General features: G+C 47.6%; 1 protein-coding gene across 1 annotated transcript in view; it reads right to left on the reverse strand.

Moving 5' to 3' along the window:
• LOC146027302 (vitamin D3 hydroxylase-associated protein-like) overlaps window positions 1–17,991 on the reverse strand; it is a 60,911-nt gene that overhangs the window by 4,352 nt on the left and 38,568 nt on the right. The window contains exons 12-14 of the mRNA XM_083158234.1: window positions 8,298–8,337; window positions 6,736–6,844; window positions 583–728 (exon numbers count right to left, since the gene is read on the reverse strand). Coding sequence (XP_083014360.1) covers window positions 583–728; window positions 6,736–6,844; window positions 8,298–8,337 — 295 coding nt within the window. The remainder of the gene's footprint in view (window positions 1–582; window positions 729–6,735; window positions 6,845–8,297; window positions 8,338–17,991) is intronic.

Raw genomic sequence — 17,991 nt, forward strand, 5'->3', positions numbered from 1 at the left:
AGATCTGCATGCATGCAATTAATCATATGTTTACTAATCAGTTAAACGGGGTTTACGTGTTTATTATGCTGTAGGAATGTTTATGGCTGTTAAAAATTGTCGACATACAGTTACAAAACTATTTTAAAAGTGTTATTATAAATCTTTTTAATAAATAAGTAAAAGTGATTTTGCACAGCGCTGCCTCTGTCTTCTTTTTGCTTGTCCACATTAAACCTTAAGGGGTCTGGTATTCCCCTTAAATTGAGACAGCTGCAGTGCATAATCCCACAATCTGCGCTCAGAATTCCCTTTGTTTTTTTTTTCTTTTATCTTTCATACAATTCTAACCATATTTCTCACAATACAAACATTCACAAATTAAGGGGGCGCCGCCCCTTATGATGGTGTGAAGAGCGCCCGTAGGGCGCGATGAATCACCTAGTATACATATATTTTGCTTTATTATATGTTTTTCACAACCATATGCACTTCCACCACACTTGATCATGCTTATACCCCACTTGCTGCCATAACAAAAATCTATCATTCTATCTATATTGTTTTGTAAAATAAGGAGCTAAATGTTTTTGCTGAACAAACCTTAATAAACTCTTTGTCCCAGAGATCATTATAGTATCCCTTGTAATGTTTCAACTCCTCCTCATCCTCAGGAGTCACAGTGGTCACAGGGAGAACCCCAGTAGGAACATTCAGTATGTTATATAGCATGGTGAAACCGAAACAAGCTGGAAAATAAGACACAACATCTTACGTTACGGTGAGAAGCCCCGATGGGCTTATATAGGTTGATCGTGGTTTATATTCTGTGCAATATACTGAGCAGGCAACTAGCCAGCTGGATAGGAACAACAGCCCAAGGGGGGCATTCAATCCCAGACGCTATTTCCACTGGCGGAAATAGAGACACCCGCCCATTCAATGCTGCAGTTTCCAACAACATTGAAGACCGTTTCCGACAAAACAGATCCGAAATAAAAACAAGTTGGATTTATATTGTCGGAAATGGCTGCGGATTGTCAAATTTACGCCCGTTTTTCAACATTTCACTGTTGTTTTTGTTAATCCTTGGACTTTCTGACACTTGACAGTTGGAACATTGAACTCCGACTGTTGAGTTACTGTCGAACGGAACGAAAATGGCCCAGGATTCTAACTGTTGGGACGTTCTGACAGTTGGAATCCTAGATTCCAGTCTATTAAATAAAAACTCACACACTAAAATCAGGAGTGTACAAATATAGCCCAAATAGAGTAATATGGGTAACATCTATGGGTCACTTACCTATTTAGAGAGAGGTAGGTCATATACATGTACATATATATATATACACACATACACACACACTGAGAAAGGTTAGCACCACCACAAACCCCACATACAGGTATCTAGATAAGACCATGAAGTGAGGCCCAACTAACTGTTTATGGGACCCTAAATCTGGCGAGCTACATAATATACAGAGGCTATATACTGGCTCTGTTTTCCAGTTCAGACTTCTCCGTTTCTATATAAATGAATGACAGACCAGATAGACTAAGAGAATACCCACCATTGACTTTCCCAAAACCACTAAAGTCTAATATGGAATTCATCAAGAATACAGAAACAGGAAGGGGCGTGGCCAGCAACTGGACTGAACAGACGCCATTCCACAGAGCTCCGGGGAAAACCTGAGAAAAACCCCGTCTAACACCCGAAAAAACCCCATCAAAAGAGCATCAGTGGCCAGTCCAGCAAGAGGAGTGACGGGGCAACAGATCGACACCCGCCACAGCCGCACCGGAGCTCCGAGGTGCGAGCGCGAGGTTGCGGCCTACACGGAAGCCGGAGCCGCGGCCTCGAGTTTGGAGACGATGGAGACGCCGTCTGTCACGCCGCGCGCCCCGGACAGGAGGGGAGCGCCCGGACACCACCCCAACCCCACGGGAGGAGAGCAGGCAGGAGAGGGAACCCTGACGCAGCCGCTCCGGAGCTCCGAGACACGAGCGCCGGACTGCGGCCTACACACGAGCCGGGACCGCGGCCACAGGTTGGGCGACGGCCGGGGACGCCGGGGGTGCCGCCAGACGATCCACAAGCCACAGACAAGAGAGGGATGCCCTGATACCTCCCCAACCCCCCCTCGAGGTGAGCAAACAGAAGGGGGAGGCTATAGAAGTCAGGCCCAAAGCCCGAGACCCGGTAGTAGCCACAATACGGGGAAGAAAGCGGAGTCTGAGCCCCAGCCCAAAAGCCTGCGCATAGCTGCAAGGGACAAACGCGAGGAGAGGCGCTGTAAACAACACTTAGAGGGCTGACTGTACAAAACCCCCCCGCTGAGCCACATACAGAGGGGCTGGATTCAGTTCAGCTCATCACAGCACAAGACCACCGGCAGCAGCTGTAATACTCCCTCTCTCTATCCCCCCCACTTCACTTCGCTTTACTTCACCCTACCTAACTTTACTTCACACCACCTCATTTCAAAACATTCCAATTGGACTCAATCCACTCCAACTCACCCCCAGAACTCTGAACTCTGAACCCAGAACTTAAAACCTAGATCTGAAGCAGTGCTGACACGCTACAAAGCTCTACCAACATAGTGCAGCGTCAAGGATCACCCACATTGCTCACTGCCGCTGGACGGAGGAGCCGCGGGGAATCCTAATACCCACCACCCAAGCATTGCCAACACATACGCATTTGCTGACGCTCACCATCATGGATAAATTTGTGGCCAAGCCACAACGAGCTCATAAGAGTAGCCAACAGGGTAAGGGACGAGGGAAGGTGACAGCCCCTAGTTCCACCCCAAACTCCCCTATGTCAGCGCAAGAAGAAGACCAGGATACAGACCACAATCCGGCTCTGACACAACTGTCGACACAAGATATCACAACCATTCTGGCAACACTCTTAGATCAAAAACTTGCCCCAATAAAGGAGTCTATAGATTCTACTCTCTCCCAACTGACGCAACATACTCAGAGGCTGTCGGAAGCGGAGCAGAGAATCTCCGACTTGGAGGACGAGCTAGAGAAATCAAAAGCAGTGATAACCCAACAGGAGAAGTTGGTAACCACCATTCATGACAAGCTCGAAGACCTGGAGAACAGGAACAGAAGGAACAATGTACGCATCATAGGCCTGCCAGAATCGGTGAAAAATTCGGAGCTTATGCAGCTGGTGGCGGAATGGCTACCCAGGGAGCTGGGCCTTACCTCACAGATGGGCCCCCTAGTGGTGGAGAGAGTCCACCGTATAGGGCCAGACAGACAGACCAATAAAGACCGACCAAGACCGGTCATTATGCGTATACTAAACTATGCAGACAAGGTCCGCCTTTTGGATGCATACAGGAAATGCAAGGGTCTCCAATACCAAGGAGCTAAACTGCTGCTGTTCCAAGACTTCTCTTTCCTAGTAGCTACACAAAGAAGAGAATTTGCACCGGCTTGCAAGCAGCTATTTGAAATGGGCCGTAAATTTGCTCTACTCTATCCGGCAAGGCTCCGAGTAATACATGAGGGACGTTCCTACTTTCTGGACACTCCGCAGGCAGCAAAAAACTTCATAGACTCTCTTAAAGATGAATCTGCTTCCCGCATGTCAGATGCGGACTGACCCTTCAAGACGGAAAAGGACTCCTGTCACCATATCCTTTTAAGTGATACTCATGTTCAGGTTACTGACTAGAATAATTCACTTTATATTCCAATTGCCTTTAATTCATAGTGTAATGTTGTTCAGTTATGTGTTTCACACGATAGGCCCGACACAACCATGTGTGGGCACACGATTGCAGTGTTCAGAGTTACGTTACTTTGATTTGCGACACATTTGGTCGCAGTATAGGTTTCAAAAAGTATCTAAAAATGTTTGTTTAATGTTTTATTGTGTTGCGTATGAGAAATGTCAATATCCCATAGGCACAGAGGGCCATTGTGCAATTATCATCAGGTCCTCTAGCCCGCTCGCTGGGACGGATGGGAGGACCAAAAATAGAAATAGCTACAGATTGGTTAAACCTAAGACAGGTATAGGATAGAAACAACTACTACAACAGACAGTATCACTAGAGTGCAGCGATCATTAAAGTTTATATCGTGGAACGTAGAGGGGCTTAACACCCCAATCAAAAGGCGGAAGATTATGACTCACTTGAAGAGGCTTAAGCCAGATATAGTATTCCTTCAAGAGACCCATTGGAATATAGGGGATGTTAATGTTTTAAGAGACACTTGGTTGGGGGAATTCAGGGCAGCATCTTATACCTCGAAGCGCAGGGGGGTGGCTACATTATTCCGCAAACACCTTCCATATACCATAAAAGATGTATGGACAGACCCAGAAGGTCACTTTATCTTCATAAAGATCACAATGTTTGGCCTGCTATACACGCTGATTAATATATATGCTCCCGTCAGTCAACACAAACTATTCTATACATCGATCTATTCCAAACTATTACAGTGGGCTGAAGGGGAAATGATTATGGGCGGAGATTTTAACTGTGTACAGTCCTTGGGTCTGGATAGGTCCACGGGAACGGGGAGGGATGAAATGAGAGACGAAGCTGCCCCTACTGGCATACTAACCAATAATCTCAACCTATGCGATCCATGGAGATGCCGATACCCAGTATCTAGAGAATACTCATTCTACTCCCACCCGCACCACTCCTCATCTAGAATTGACTACTGGCTATTGTCTAAACCATTATATCATAAGGTTATTGATGCTGGGATCAATCTCATAACACTGTCCGATCACGCCCCAGTGTGGTTCACACTGGCCCTCACAGATCCAATAACGACTACATATAATTGGAGGTTCCCCTCCTATTTAGCTAACTCCTCCAAATTCCACACACACCTGAAGCATGCAATTAATATGTATCAGAGAGATAATACGGAACATGAACAGGACATTAACCTGTTCTGGGCAGCGGCTAAACCGGTGATCAGGGGTCAAATCATAGAATATGTGGCCAGGAAACGCAAAAAGCTGAGAAGTGCCATAGAAATATGCAGTACCAGGCTATCGGAAGCCTATAATGCTTTGCTATTAAACGACACCGGAGAGAATCAGACTTCATATCGAATGGCCAAACAAGCTTACGACGCTCTTTGTACTGAAAGAGCACAGTTCACACACAACGCACAACGAAACAGATATTATCGAGGCTGCAATAAGGCAGGGAGATTATTGGCCAATTTAATCCGCACACATACAACCCCATCACAGATCCTACAAATACAGTCCCCCAGGGGATCCCTTGTAGACAACCCACAGGAAATACTGCTTACCTTTCAGGACTACTATGAACAGCTGTACTCAGCTCCACCAGACAACCCCACAGAGGGACTAGACTTCCTTAGACTAGCCGACTCACCTACACTTACCCCAGAGGAAAGGGAATCTTTGATGTCCCCTGTTACCGAATTAGAAATTTCACCCCTAATCAAATCCTTGACAAAGGGCAAATCCCCAGGTCCTGATGGATTGGGGGCTGAGTTCTATCAAATGGCCCATGATCAGATACTAACCCATATTACCTCCCTCTTTAATTCCATGCTATCGGGTAACCCCCCACCGGACAGATTCACAGAAGCTAGGATTGTAGTATTCCCCAAACCGGGGAAAGACCCCTTAAAAGTGCAATCATATAGACCCATATCCCTGCTAAATCAAGATCTTAAACTCTTCACTAAATTACTAGCTCAGAGGCTCCAACCCATACTATCGAGGATTCTCCACCCGGCCCAAAACGGGTTCGTGAGAGGACGAACCTCAGTACACAACACAAGACTATTAATTGCCGCCATGCAAAAGTCGAACCAACTCTCATCCAAGGACACTATTATAGTCAGCTGCGACGCCGACAAGGCGTTCGATAGGGTCTCCTGGCCACATATTTTAAGAGTCCTACAGTCTCAGCAGTTTGGGGAGGGATTCATGAACGTATTCCGTATGCTATACTCAGGCCCTACAGCACACATAATGATAAATGGCCTTAATTCTGCAAATTTCAAGCTATCAAGAGGGACACGACAAGGCTGCCCACTTTCGCCACTATTTTTTAACCTGGCCCTAGACCCACTGATTAGAGTTTTCATGAAAGACGGGAACTGGAGGGGGGTCCCAATCGGGGGGTTGGAAATAAAGGTGTCAGCATTTGCGGATGACTTGCTACTTTATATCAGCAACCCAAAAGAGGCCATACTGAGCCTTCAACAGACTATGTCAGCCTTCCACAGGGTGTCCGGATTCCTAGTCAATTTTGACAAAACAGAGGCCCTGGCGCTGTGTCCAGAGGCGATGCAGGGGTGGGCATATAAGTTCCCATTTCGATGGACGCAGGACTGCTTGACATACTTAGGCTTGAAATTCCCCAGACAGACATCTGATATATATTCCACCAACTATTCACATCACATCTCTCAATTAAAGGCGGATTTTGCTAAGTGGCAACACCTGCCCCTCTCATATCTGGGACGGTGTCAGCTATATAGAATGGTCTCGTTTCCTCGCCTCCTGTACCCGGCCCAGATGCTGCCATATCTTATAAATAAGCATGATATCATGCAAATCAATAGAGCTCTCACAAAATTTATATGGGCAGACAAACGCCCGAGAATTGCGCTATTCAAGCTACAACAACCCCTGTCTCTTGGAGGTATCAACCTCCCTAACATTCAGGAAAAAAAAAAAAAAAAAAAGAATACAGAAACAGGCCCCAATTTTACCAAAAAGTTTTCCCGGATGACCAATGTTGAAGGCTGGGCTCAGCATAGGACAAAGCAGAGCGTCCAGACCAAGTTTCTTCCACTCCTTGATGAAATCATTGCGATATTCCTAGAAGCCAACAGAAAGCAATGGGTCTAATTATTATCTGTAATCTCTTCCCTATCTACCACTGTGGTTACAGGATAGGAATCAATCTGCAACCCTGTACCTGACAACTGCTCCTGGTCTTCCTGGCTCTTATACAAACTTATACCTGGGGACCAGAGAAATGGATGGGATGTTGGATAGTACATTATCTATTTATTATCAGGTGTTGGGGACCATCCTCTTTTTCTCATTATACTTCAAAACTCTGGAAAATACCAGAATTCAGTCTGTGCATCCCTGCAGCTGGATTATTGCTATATTCTACATTACTTTTGTCTGGTGATAAATCTAGGGATGTCGGTAACCAGGAGATATGATAATTACTGAGTAGAATCTTGTTGACTAGCTCAGTGGCCTAACCAAGTGAGTTAGGTACTGTAGCTCAGGCCATTTGGCATATTTGATATTATGGATGTTCCTTATATTTCTTAAATTTTTCTAATAATCAACATTTGTGTTTGGAATGTTTCTCCAACATCTTGCAGATCTCATGGACATATCAGAACGTAAATCTCATATTTGCATGGTCAGTTAGAATATGATGACATTTTATTTCTGGATCATCTTATCTGGGGTTAAGGTCGGGGCTGGGGAGCTAGCACTTAAAAAGTTAACCACATTTTTGAAGGGCAATCAGGACAGTGGGAGGAGCCGTTTGATGGCCATGCTTCTCTCCTCCTGCACTTTCTCTACTTCTGCGCAGGAGGAAAGGGACTTAACTGTGGACACCCACAGCAGCGCTGCCCCGTCTTGCTCGATTAGCATTTCTCATGTTTAAAGCAACTTGGGCACTTGGTTAGACATGGGGTTAGATTCACAGGGTCACTAGGTCGACAGGGTCATTAGGTCAGGGTTTCCGGCTCTCCCGGAAAGGGACCCCCCCCCCCCCCCCTGCGCCCCGGATCGCGGCATTAGATCCTCGGGTCTCAGAGGAGGGGGCGGAGCTAAAATGAGACAATTGCGTCATTTTAGCCACGCCCCCTCCACGGAGATCCGTGAATTCGACAGTTTGTCATCAAGGGGGCGGGGCTTAGCCTTACCCCCTGAGCGGCTGCCTGGGCTTATCCCAGAGAGGAGAATTATAAAGTCGGCAACTTTTTTGTCCTGAATGTCGACACAGTTGACATGGACACTAAAAAAGTGCACCGTCCCCCCTTGCATGGCTCGCTGCCATCATTATTTTATTCTCCCACCATGCCCTAGTGGATGGTAGGGCATGAAATACCACCTGTCGGCACATGTCGGCTCGAAAAAAAGTGAAAAACCCCATGTTGACCTTTCCACTGTCGACCTTCCTCATGTAGACCTAATGACCCTGTCGGCATAATCCCATGTCAACCTTCATGCATGTCAACCTACTGATGTCGGCCATGTCTGAATAAGGCCCACAGATTATCACATGTGGATTTCTTACCTTAACTGCTGTGTAATGTTTCCACAGGTCTTTCACAGAGCTGAAAATCAGAAGAAGAGATTCAACAGGTGACAAACAGGGACTGTGTCCTCATGTCATATATAATTCCCTTCCAATCACTCGCAATTTACTGATTGTAGGCCAGATGCACTAAGCTTCAAAAGTGACAAAATGTGGAGTGATAAACAGCCAGCCAATCAGCTCCTGCCTGACATTTTTCAAACCCAGCCTGTAACATGACAGGTAGGAACTGATTGGCTGGCTGTTTATCACTCTCCATGTTATCACTTTTGAAGCTTAGTGCCTCTGGCCCTGTGTCAGTTCTTCTCGCACTCAGCACATTTCCCATATACAGTATTGTTTCTCCGTTGCCTTCTTTTATTAGGTTTATTTAAAATGTTGTCTAGATTTCAGTTTTTGTTACAAAGGGGCCGATTCAGACCTGTTCGCACAGGTCCAAAATTGTCCCCGTCCCCAATGATGAGGGTCTGCGCATGCACTTAGGAGAGAATTTGCGGACCCCCCGCAGCAAGCACCTTCGGCAAATGTTTCATTCTCAGGTCGCACTCGCTGCCTGACTGACAGGGGGTGTTGTCCCGGGGTGGACACCTGACGGTTCAAGGGCATGCCCACAAAAATGGTAGGCGCGCCCATAGAAACACTGGGTGAACCCCAGCAAACTCAGGTGGATCACGTGACATCAGGACCCGCCTTTAATTCGGCCACCGCCGTTTAACTAAAGTCCTGGCTTACTTTTTATAGCGAACAGAGGATAAACATCAAATGATTTTTCCTTTGTGCGGATGCATGCGAGCAGTTGTGTGGGCATATAACAAAGGGATCCGGCCGGAGAGGGGTGCGCGGTCTGCGGGGAAGCGTTAACCTGCTCGTCACTAGGCAGTGAATATACGCAGCCTAGTGGGCGGGACTGAATCGGGCCCAAAATTGGGAGCCAACTGAGCTACACCCCCAACCCCCGGCGCAGAGTGTGATACAGCACCAAATTGTGTACACATAAAACTTTATTATACTATTATATTGTGTATAAATGGGGTAATGTGACTTTAAAATTGACTACTAGCATTGTCACACTGATGTCAGCTGCCCCCCCACCCACTTCATCAGGCGATTTTGCATGGGAACGTCCATGAAACGCTGGGCGTTTCCATGGTGAAATTGCCCGGCCCATCGCCGCATGCCCCATCCCGACCACAATCTTGGGTGCCTACATTCAGCGAACACCCTGTTCGCCGTGGCCCCACGCACCCTGCGTCTGCACATACGCATGCACAGGGGAGCGGAGGGACCTGAAACAAGGTCCCTCATGTGTTTAATAATCTAGGTAACAAACAACTGAACCACAGATGCTATATCCTTCACAGCAGGTCATTTATTTCTACAAATATCAATTCAAGAACACAATTGTTGTTTTTTTTTGTCCGTCTCCCTTGTTTCGTCTCTGACGAAACGCGTAGGGGCGTGGCTAACGTCACGTTTCTTCAAGCTCCTGGTTTCCAGCACACGCCGCCAGCTTGACCTGCAGTGTCCCTCGAGCCTGCTAAGCTGAGAAGGTCCCGTGAGTTAACAACCACACTGTAACGGTGACGGAAAGATCCTGTGTATGCTGTTTGCCAGAGGGGATTGTGTTAAATCTAGTGGTAACCAGCCCACTCCAGTTGATTAACTCGGTACGAGTTATACATTTAGAACGTCTTCTTTTAAATCTATGTCTTTTTAAAAACAAAAGCGATATTGCACTATTGGGTGCCCCCCTGTCCCTCTTCTTTCATATATATATATATATATATATATATATATATATATATATATATATATATATATATATATATATATATATATATATGAAGAGGGTGGCGGCCCCAAAGAATGGTCATAGAAAAGAGAGAGAGGGGTAAGGTCACAACACACCATTCATACATCGTTGGTGTCCAACTCTCCCCTTGCGACCCACCTGTGCGGATGGTGCAGCCCGCCCCCTGTCCAAGGGGCGTGGGCTAGCGACATATTGATGTCGGGAGAGTGCACCCCACTATCTTCATACTATTCATTTAAACAAGGACCGTTCTTTACCGCCATAAGCTAGGCCCTACGCCGCAGCACCGCCACTCCTAGACAACGCACAGCACTTCTAACCTAACTAACTAAACAAATCGTCCAGAAAGATTGCCCTTCCGAACTCAGATGGACACCGTCCGGCCTATACAGGTCGTCCCGCTTATAAACAATGGCATCATGCCAGATGATGCCGCCCCCATTTGCCAATAGGTAATGTTGCACCGCAGAATTCACCTTCTTCCGGGCGCCATCCATGTGGGGACCAGACCTGGCATTCCTCCAGACCCTCCTAGGGATCATCGAGGACCAAACCAACTGGCAACAAGGGAGCGTCTGTGCAATAATGTGCAGGTCCCTAATAATCACCGACCTAAGCTCCAAGGCAGTGCACTGGCCTAAATCGTTGCCGCCGAGATGCAATATAAGCACCTCAGGGACACCAAAGTCCCACACAGATCTTAACAACAGGCCCTGCAATGCGCCCCAGCGCATGCCATGCACAGCAATCCACCGGACCCTCTGGGCCCTAGGACGCACGCTCTCAGTCAAAACCCCACAAGATTTTGACACCCAATGGACAAAGGAGTGTCCAATCACCCACACCGTCTTGGCGTCTCTGCGACCTACAAGATGTCAAGAACATGTTAACACATGTCCAGCAGCATCATTATTCTCATCCATTCACGCACACAGAGAAGGGAAGAAGGAGAAGGAAACCATAGCCGACCAGACCTTGAGGCACACTGCACAGAAAACTAGCAAGACGCCATGTCAGATTGGAATTGAACCGAATTGTGCCCCTGGGGGAAAGTGGACCACCTCAAGACTCCCGCTAAAGTGAGACGAGTACTTATGCGTCCAGTCGGCTACAGTCAGGCAGATGGACAGATAAACCAGGCCGAATGTATCTGCGGAATGCTGCCGAACGTCATCGACCCAGAGACTGTATCTCTGCGTCGGAGTGGCCCGCAGCAGCAGCAGATGTGGCCACCCCGATCCGAAAGGAGTGAGTTCCAAACTCCCTCGGATCCAGGCCAAGGGAGCCCAAGAACAAGAATATTGGGAATCTCCTGGCTACTCAATGCGCTATATATATAATATAAAGTGTCACAGTAGGTGATAAAAGTAAATGGTACTTCCCCTTTAATGTGTTTTCTCCCAATAGGGGGGTTCCAACAACGAATAATGTAACGTCCAATAGATGTTTTTCAAAAGTCCAAAAGTCCAGTATACATTTTCATCAGATGATACATAGGATGAAAGATAGAGTAATAGGAAGGTTAGTGTCCCTCAGTGGTTAGTACTCTTGAAGTATTAATAAGATCTTCTCTTTATTAGGCAGCGTACCCCCACTCACACAATCAGGTAAAATAAAAAACCTATAAAGGTTTCTTTTTCCTCTTTCACCAAAGATATGAATACGAAAGGATGGGCGTACCCCCACTCACTCTCAGACGTATAGGGTTACTCCTATCAAGGTATCTTTTACACGATCAGGCACCATATCGTACCATTTACTCACATCCAGAACTTGTTGGTAAAACTTATCAAGGTATCTTTTTATTCATATAGCGTACCACACTCACGAGGTAAGTAGCAGGAACCAAGCGCATCAAGGTATCTTTGTATTTTCTATTTCTCCATAAAGAAATGTGGCGCATATGTAAAAAAGTCCTCCATAAAGAAATGTGGCGCATATGTAAAAAAGTAAGGGAGCCCAAGGCCCGCCCCAAAAAGTAAGGGAGCCCAAGGCCCGCCCCAAAACATGACAGAACTGGTACTTGGTCAGTGAAGAACCATCCATGTGCATTAACCATGCACCAGGGCGGTCGGGTCGCACCAGAGCAAAGGCACTCGCCATCGCTACTGGGCAAATCCCTTCCACTGGGCACAGATGCAGCGACAGCCACTGACCTCTCCCAGCCTGATCCGTCTTGGAACGCCGCACCCGGCACCAAACCAAGTCAACTTGGATCAACACATCTCTAACAACAGAGGCGAAGGTCGATGCCTTGAGGATGCCACCAGCTCGCCGACCCTGAAAGCTCCATGATACGCCATGGCATATGCCAGGCGAAACAGCTGAACCTCATAATCAGTGAGGTATATGTCCCGTACCGCTACCAGCAATGAAGGCAGCAGGGACACATCAATAAGCCTCCTGCTGTCTGGAGCCACAGGAGCAGTGCGCCGCCAGCCCCGCAAGGCCAGAGACACGATGAAAGACCTTCCCGGACAGAGATGAGAAGAACGCCACCCCAGCTAACAACCTCCTCACCGCTGACACCAAGTGTCCACCGGAGTACAGACTCCACACAAAAGCCGTCATGACCTCACGAGGAGTCTTACCTGCCTGAGAAATGGACAGTCTGAATTGCTCCCATTCAAGCCATCTGGCTTGGTAGCATCGAAGCGTACGAGGAGCAATAGCCCGCATGGCTAGTTCCTCCATGTCGGCCTGATCACCTGCCAAACATAATGAGGACATGGCTCACCAATCAAGTCCGCCCCCGGAGCTAGGGACCAAAACCTAGCCCAGTCCTGCCTGGACAGGGCGTCGGCAATCGAGTTGTCCACCCTGGGCACGTGCCTAGCCACAAAATGCAAGTTAACCTGCAGACAGCGCAAGACTAGGCGAGCTAGCAAGCGCACCACTGGCAACGAGGAAGAGCTCTGGTTATTGATGACCTGCACCACCCCCAGGTTATCACACCAGAAAGTGACGCAGGCATCGCGCAGCCTATTGCCCCAAAGCTCCACTGCCACCACTATGGAGAATAGTTCTAGGAGCAGCCTGTTCCTGGTGAGCCCCTCCCCGACCCAATCATCTGGCCAGGTAGAGGCGCACCAAGCCCAATGCAGGAAGGCCCCAAAGCCCACCCCACCCGCAGCGTCATTGAACAATCGCAGTTCTGCGCTGCTTCTAGGGGGACTGGGCCATATTAACATCCCGTTGAACCTCTTAAGAAAGACCTCCCACACTCGCAGATCGCGCTTCAGTTCCGCATTTAAACGCACAAAAAACTGTGGCCTCAAGCTGCCCGCCATGGACCGTTCCAGCTTTCGGCAGAAAACCCGGCCCATGGGGATCACTCTACATGTGAAATGGAACAATCCCAGCAGGGACTGCAGTTGGCGCACCCTGAGCTTGCCAGAGGCCAGAGACTGCGCGATCGCCCCTTGCAGCCATGCAAGCTTATCAAGTGGCAACCGGCAGCACCCAGCCCCCGCGTCGATCTCAATGCCCAAGAAGGAGAGGCACGTGGTCAGCCCCTCCCAATGGGGACCCGAAAATGTCTAAAAAGCTGCATTCTGCCCAGTAGGGCCCTGCATCGAGGGGAATCCGCTGGGCCAACGCACAGGAAGTCGTCCAAATAATGAGCAACCCCTGTCTCGCCCGAGATCTCCGTCACGCACCAATGCAGAAAGCTGCTAAAGCATTCAAAGTAGGCGCAGGACACTGAGCACCCCATGGGCAGGCATCTATCCACGTAGTTACCCGTCGGAAGTCGGAAACCCATGTACCAAAAGGAATCCGGATGCAAGGGCAATAGACGAAAAGCCGGATCAATTTCGACCTTTGCCAACAGCACCCCGCTCCCAAAGCTACGGACTATCGCCAGCGCCTCCTCAAAGGATTTATACCGGACCCGACACAATTCCTCAGGATTGGCATCGTTGACGGACAATCCCGGAGGGTGAGACAGGTGTTGGATAAGCCGGAACTTTCCGGTCTCCTTTTTTGGGACCACGCCAACAGGGGACAGGACCAAATCCCGCACCGGCGGCTCGGGAAAAGGACCCACCATCCTGCCTAAAGCTACTTCTTTTGCCACTTTTTCCAAAACGATCTTCGGCATATCTATCGCGGATTTCAGGTTCCTTGGGGACCCGGATGTCCCCTCCCCCAGTATGGGGATGAGAAATTAAACCCTGAAACCAGAAAGCCAGAGGGGCGGCCACCGTCAGGTGCCTGAGGGGTGGACATCCCTGCAGGCACCCGGCGGGCATCTTGGGTTGGCCGCCTGCGGCCTGCTGAGCCTCTCCTGCCCTGTGTTCTGCCCTGACCTCCCCGCCGCCCTCCGACTGCAGCCCCCCTGCCTCCGCTCGCCACCCAGGTGCTTAAGTGACCACGGGCGTACGGGCGTACTGTCACTCCTGGCCGCAGCGCGATGACGCGATCAGACGCATCATAGGCCGCGTCATCAGCAGCAGCCACACAGCCCCGTGCGATGAACACCCTGCCCACGGCTAGCAGGGCCGGCGGGGGGGGGGGCGCAGGAGAACTCGCCGGAGACCCGCGGACCAGGTATCCCGGGTCTTGGAAGCGGATGGGGGGTTGTGAAATGCGGCGTGGGCATGGCATAATTAAGGGGGGTGAACTAATAGAAGTATATAGTATGACAGGAAGACAGAGTAGGTATAGGGGACAGAAAAGAGAGCTCAGAGAAGAATTAAAGGAGAAATGTATGAAATAGAGGAGCAGATCTGGGCATGCACCTTTACTCAGCAGAAAAATCCGGACAGAGATCACCTGACTTCCTGGCCCTTTCTAACATAAAGGACTCCTCCCCTGCTCCTTAATTGGCTACCCTAACTCGGCCGTGTGGGTGTACGATATGTGCACAGTCTCCCATTATCACAAATGTGTATTTAGCGTCTCTCAAACTTAGCCCTTTTAAGGGCTCTAATGTGTTTAATGTGTCATGTAATATGATATAGATAAGGTGAATGTGAAAATCTGTTAAAAACTCCTGCAGTACTACAGAAGTGCCTATTGCATTAGCGGGCACACTGACTATCAGTGGGTATCGCTGAGATACTCCAAGCGCCACAAGTTCATATATTGGTTTAGCTCCGTGTGTCTTTAGCCCGGCTAAAGGGCTCTTATACCAATCTGTCATTTTACTGCAACAGTGATATACGTATATAACAACCACCGCTGAGATCTTGTGTTCAAACCGCATACAGACATTCCTCACTTAACGACCAGGTTCCGTTCCTACGACCCGGTCGTTAAGTGAATTGGTTGTTAAACGAGCATATATAAAACCTCTTAAGACTTCTGAGACGCTGGTCGTTAAACAGGCAGGGCAGGTCGTAACTGCGAGAGGGTAGGCGGGCAGGTCGTAAAGCAGAGCAGGCGGGGTCGTAAGTCCGAGGAGTCACAGCACGGACGCTAAACGAAGGCCCAGGTCGTAAGTCCGGGTGGTCGGTAAACAGGTAGGTCGTTAAGTGAGGAATGTCTGTATATGCATATACAAATCAGTACCATTAAGACAACTGGTTGTAATACATTGAGACAGTCAGGCTTGACTAGTGCTCATATATAAACGACCAAAGAACAGTGTTCTAATGCTCACAGTATGAAGTACACTTTATGGGGCCCATTTATCAAGTCCGTTTTCGGGGGTCAACCGCAAATATTAAGTAGCACTGAGATGTATTAAGGGGGACCGCAGCAGGGGTCCCCCCCTGCAGCGCCGCCGGCCGCATCCCTCATAGGTTTCTATGGGGGATGCAAAGCTGGCCGATGTATCAACATCGGGCGGCCCGGCATCGCACCCCTGGGCTATCGCCATTCTGATGTGGCGATAGCCCATTGTAGCCCGAGCGGCAGTGCGGTCAGCGGGGTTGCGGGGGGGGTCAGCGCATAACCGCGCATGCGCAGACCCCCCGGCTTCCGGAACCAGGCATCGCAGGGACGGGCTCCTTTCGGAGCCCTGTCTCTGCGCCCTGGCAGGTCATACATTCGGCCGAAATTATCGCATTTTACAATGCGATCCTGGGCGGTAATATTCTGCCCAGAACGCATTGTAAATGTGATCAATGATAAATGGGGGCCTATGTCCCTAAAATATACAATTCAGCACAGTATCAATTATAATAAAATTTGACTGGCTCATATAATACTGAGGACATTGATGACTCAATTGGGTTGTGTACTATCATCAGAGCACATACACACCCGACAATTGTGGGGAGGTGATTTGCAGCACCCATATTAGCAAAAACCCACATCTAACCAAGTCGACATATGATGTGTTGACACACACACACCAGACCTGTCAGCGATCACATCTTCTATTTGTACACATAGGCTGCCTCAGCATAAGCAACTTGCTATCAGAAGGAATTAATATTGCAACAAATGTAATAAGAGGAAGTTTTCCTTCCCACATTTGGCAACAATACCTGTTATTTTGAAGAACGCTACACTATATTAATATAAAGAGACTTGTCCTAAACACACAGTCAGTCCCCACACGTGCTGTTTTTAAACACGCACTATTGTTGACTTTGTTTGTCATCTGTATGTTTTCTTTTATATTTTGCAGTTTTAATAATACTTAATTAAAGGTTAAATTTTATTGCCATCTATTACTTCCTTAAGGTGCACCACACCCAGACACACTTTCTCTTTCTGTGTATAATGTGATATTCTTGTGTCTGTGGTAGCACACCCCTATTAAACAGTCATTTTAAATCTGTTTAAATCAAAATAGAAGGGGGTCACAATTAACACCTACAATTACAAATACTTAAATCCTGTGCTGCAGATCCACCCAGTCTGTTCTCTGTCATCAACCTTGTCATCAACACAATCCAAAGTGCAGACATCTCAGATTCCTTTGGCAGTTTATGTCACCTCTTTGCTTAATCAGCCCTCGGTTTTCTATCAACATGGTTAAAATGTCAACATTATTAACATATTGACACGTAAATGTCGATATTATTATAATGACCACAGTTTTGGCTTAAGACTTTTTTGCAGCAATTTTTATTTTATTTTTTGCAATTCAGTCTGGTTTAAATGTTTCAATGAATTGTATTTTTTTATTTTTTATTCTGAAATGGTCTACATTGAATGTTGAACGATGTCAATTTTCTTATTTTAAAGTGTCTCACCAATGGATCTGCTACTAGCACTAGGACTGTTGAGCCTGACTAGACATGAAAGGGTTAAGGTTAATATTACGGTCAGGGTTAGCATTGTCCTTAGTGTAGCGTTTACATTTAGGATTAGGGTCAGCGTCCCTGTAACTTTAGGGTTAGGGTGGCCAATAGGGTAATGGTCAGGCATTGAAACCCGAACCATAGGTAGATTGGGTGAGATGTAGAGTACGAATTTTAGACTTTTCCAAATTTTTATCAAAAAAAAATTTGCTGAATTCACCTGTTTTGTCCAAATCACAATCGTAATAGAAGGCTAATTGCGATTAATTTGCACGGTTTATGCAGTAAAATTGCATATTTTTGCCTGTCGGGAAATTCGCACACTTCAATTTGCATCCAGATGTTTTACCATTATAAAGTATACAATTCGCAAATGTAATAGGGTGCGATTTTTGACAGAACCATGGACAGATCCATGCAGACGCCCAGCCAATCAGGGCTTCGGGCTTCCCCAGCATGGACTACAGCAGCATTTCCCCGCTGTCAGTGCGAGGGGAGCCAGCTCACCATCTATATTTGTGTAAAACTAATGTGTGTAATAAAGCTGTACCATTCTGGGTGTGTGTGTGTTTTTATTTGAACCTTCTTTTTACAGGTGAACTACAAGTCTAAGGGGGCCCATTAATTCCCCGCATGATGGAACTTGTAGTTTAACTGTAAA

This window comes from Crinia signifera, chromosome 8 (genome assembly GCF_055691185.1).
Source record: "Crinia signifera chromosome 8, ASM5569118v1, whole genome shotgun sequence".
NCBI classification, from domain to species: Eukaryota; Metazoa; Chordata; class Amphibia; order Anura; family Myobatrachidae; genus Crinia; species Crinia signifera.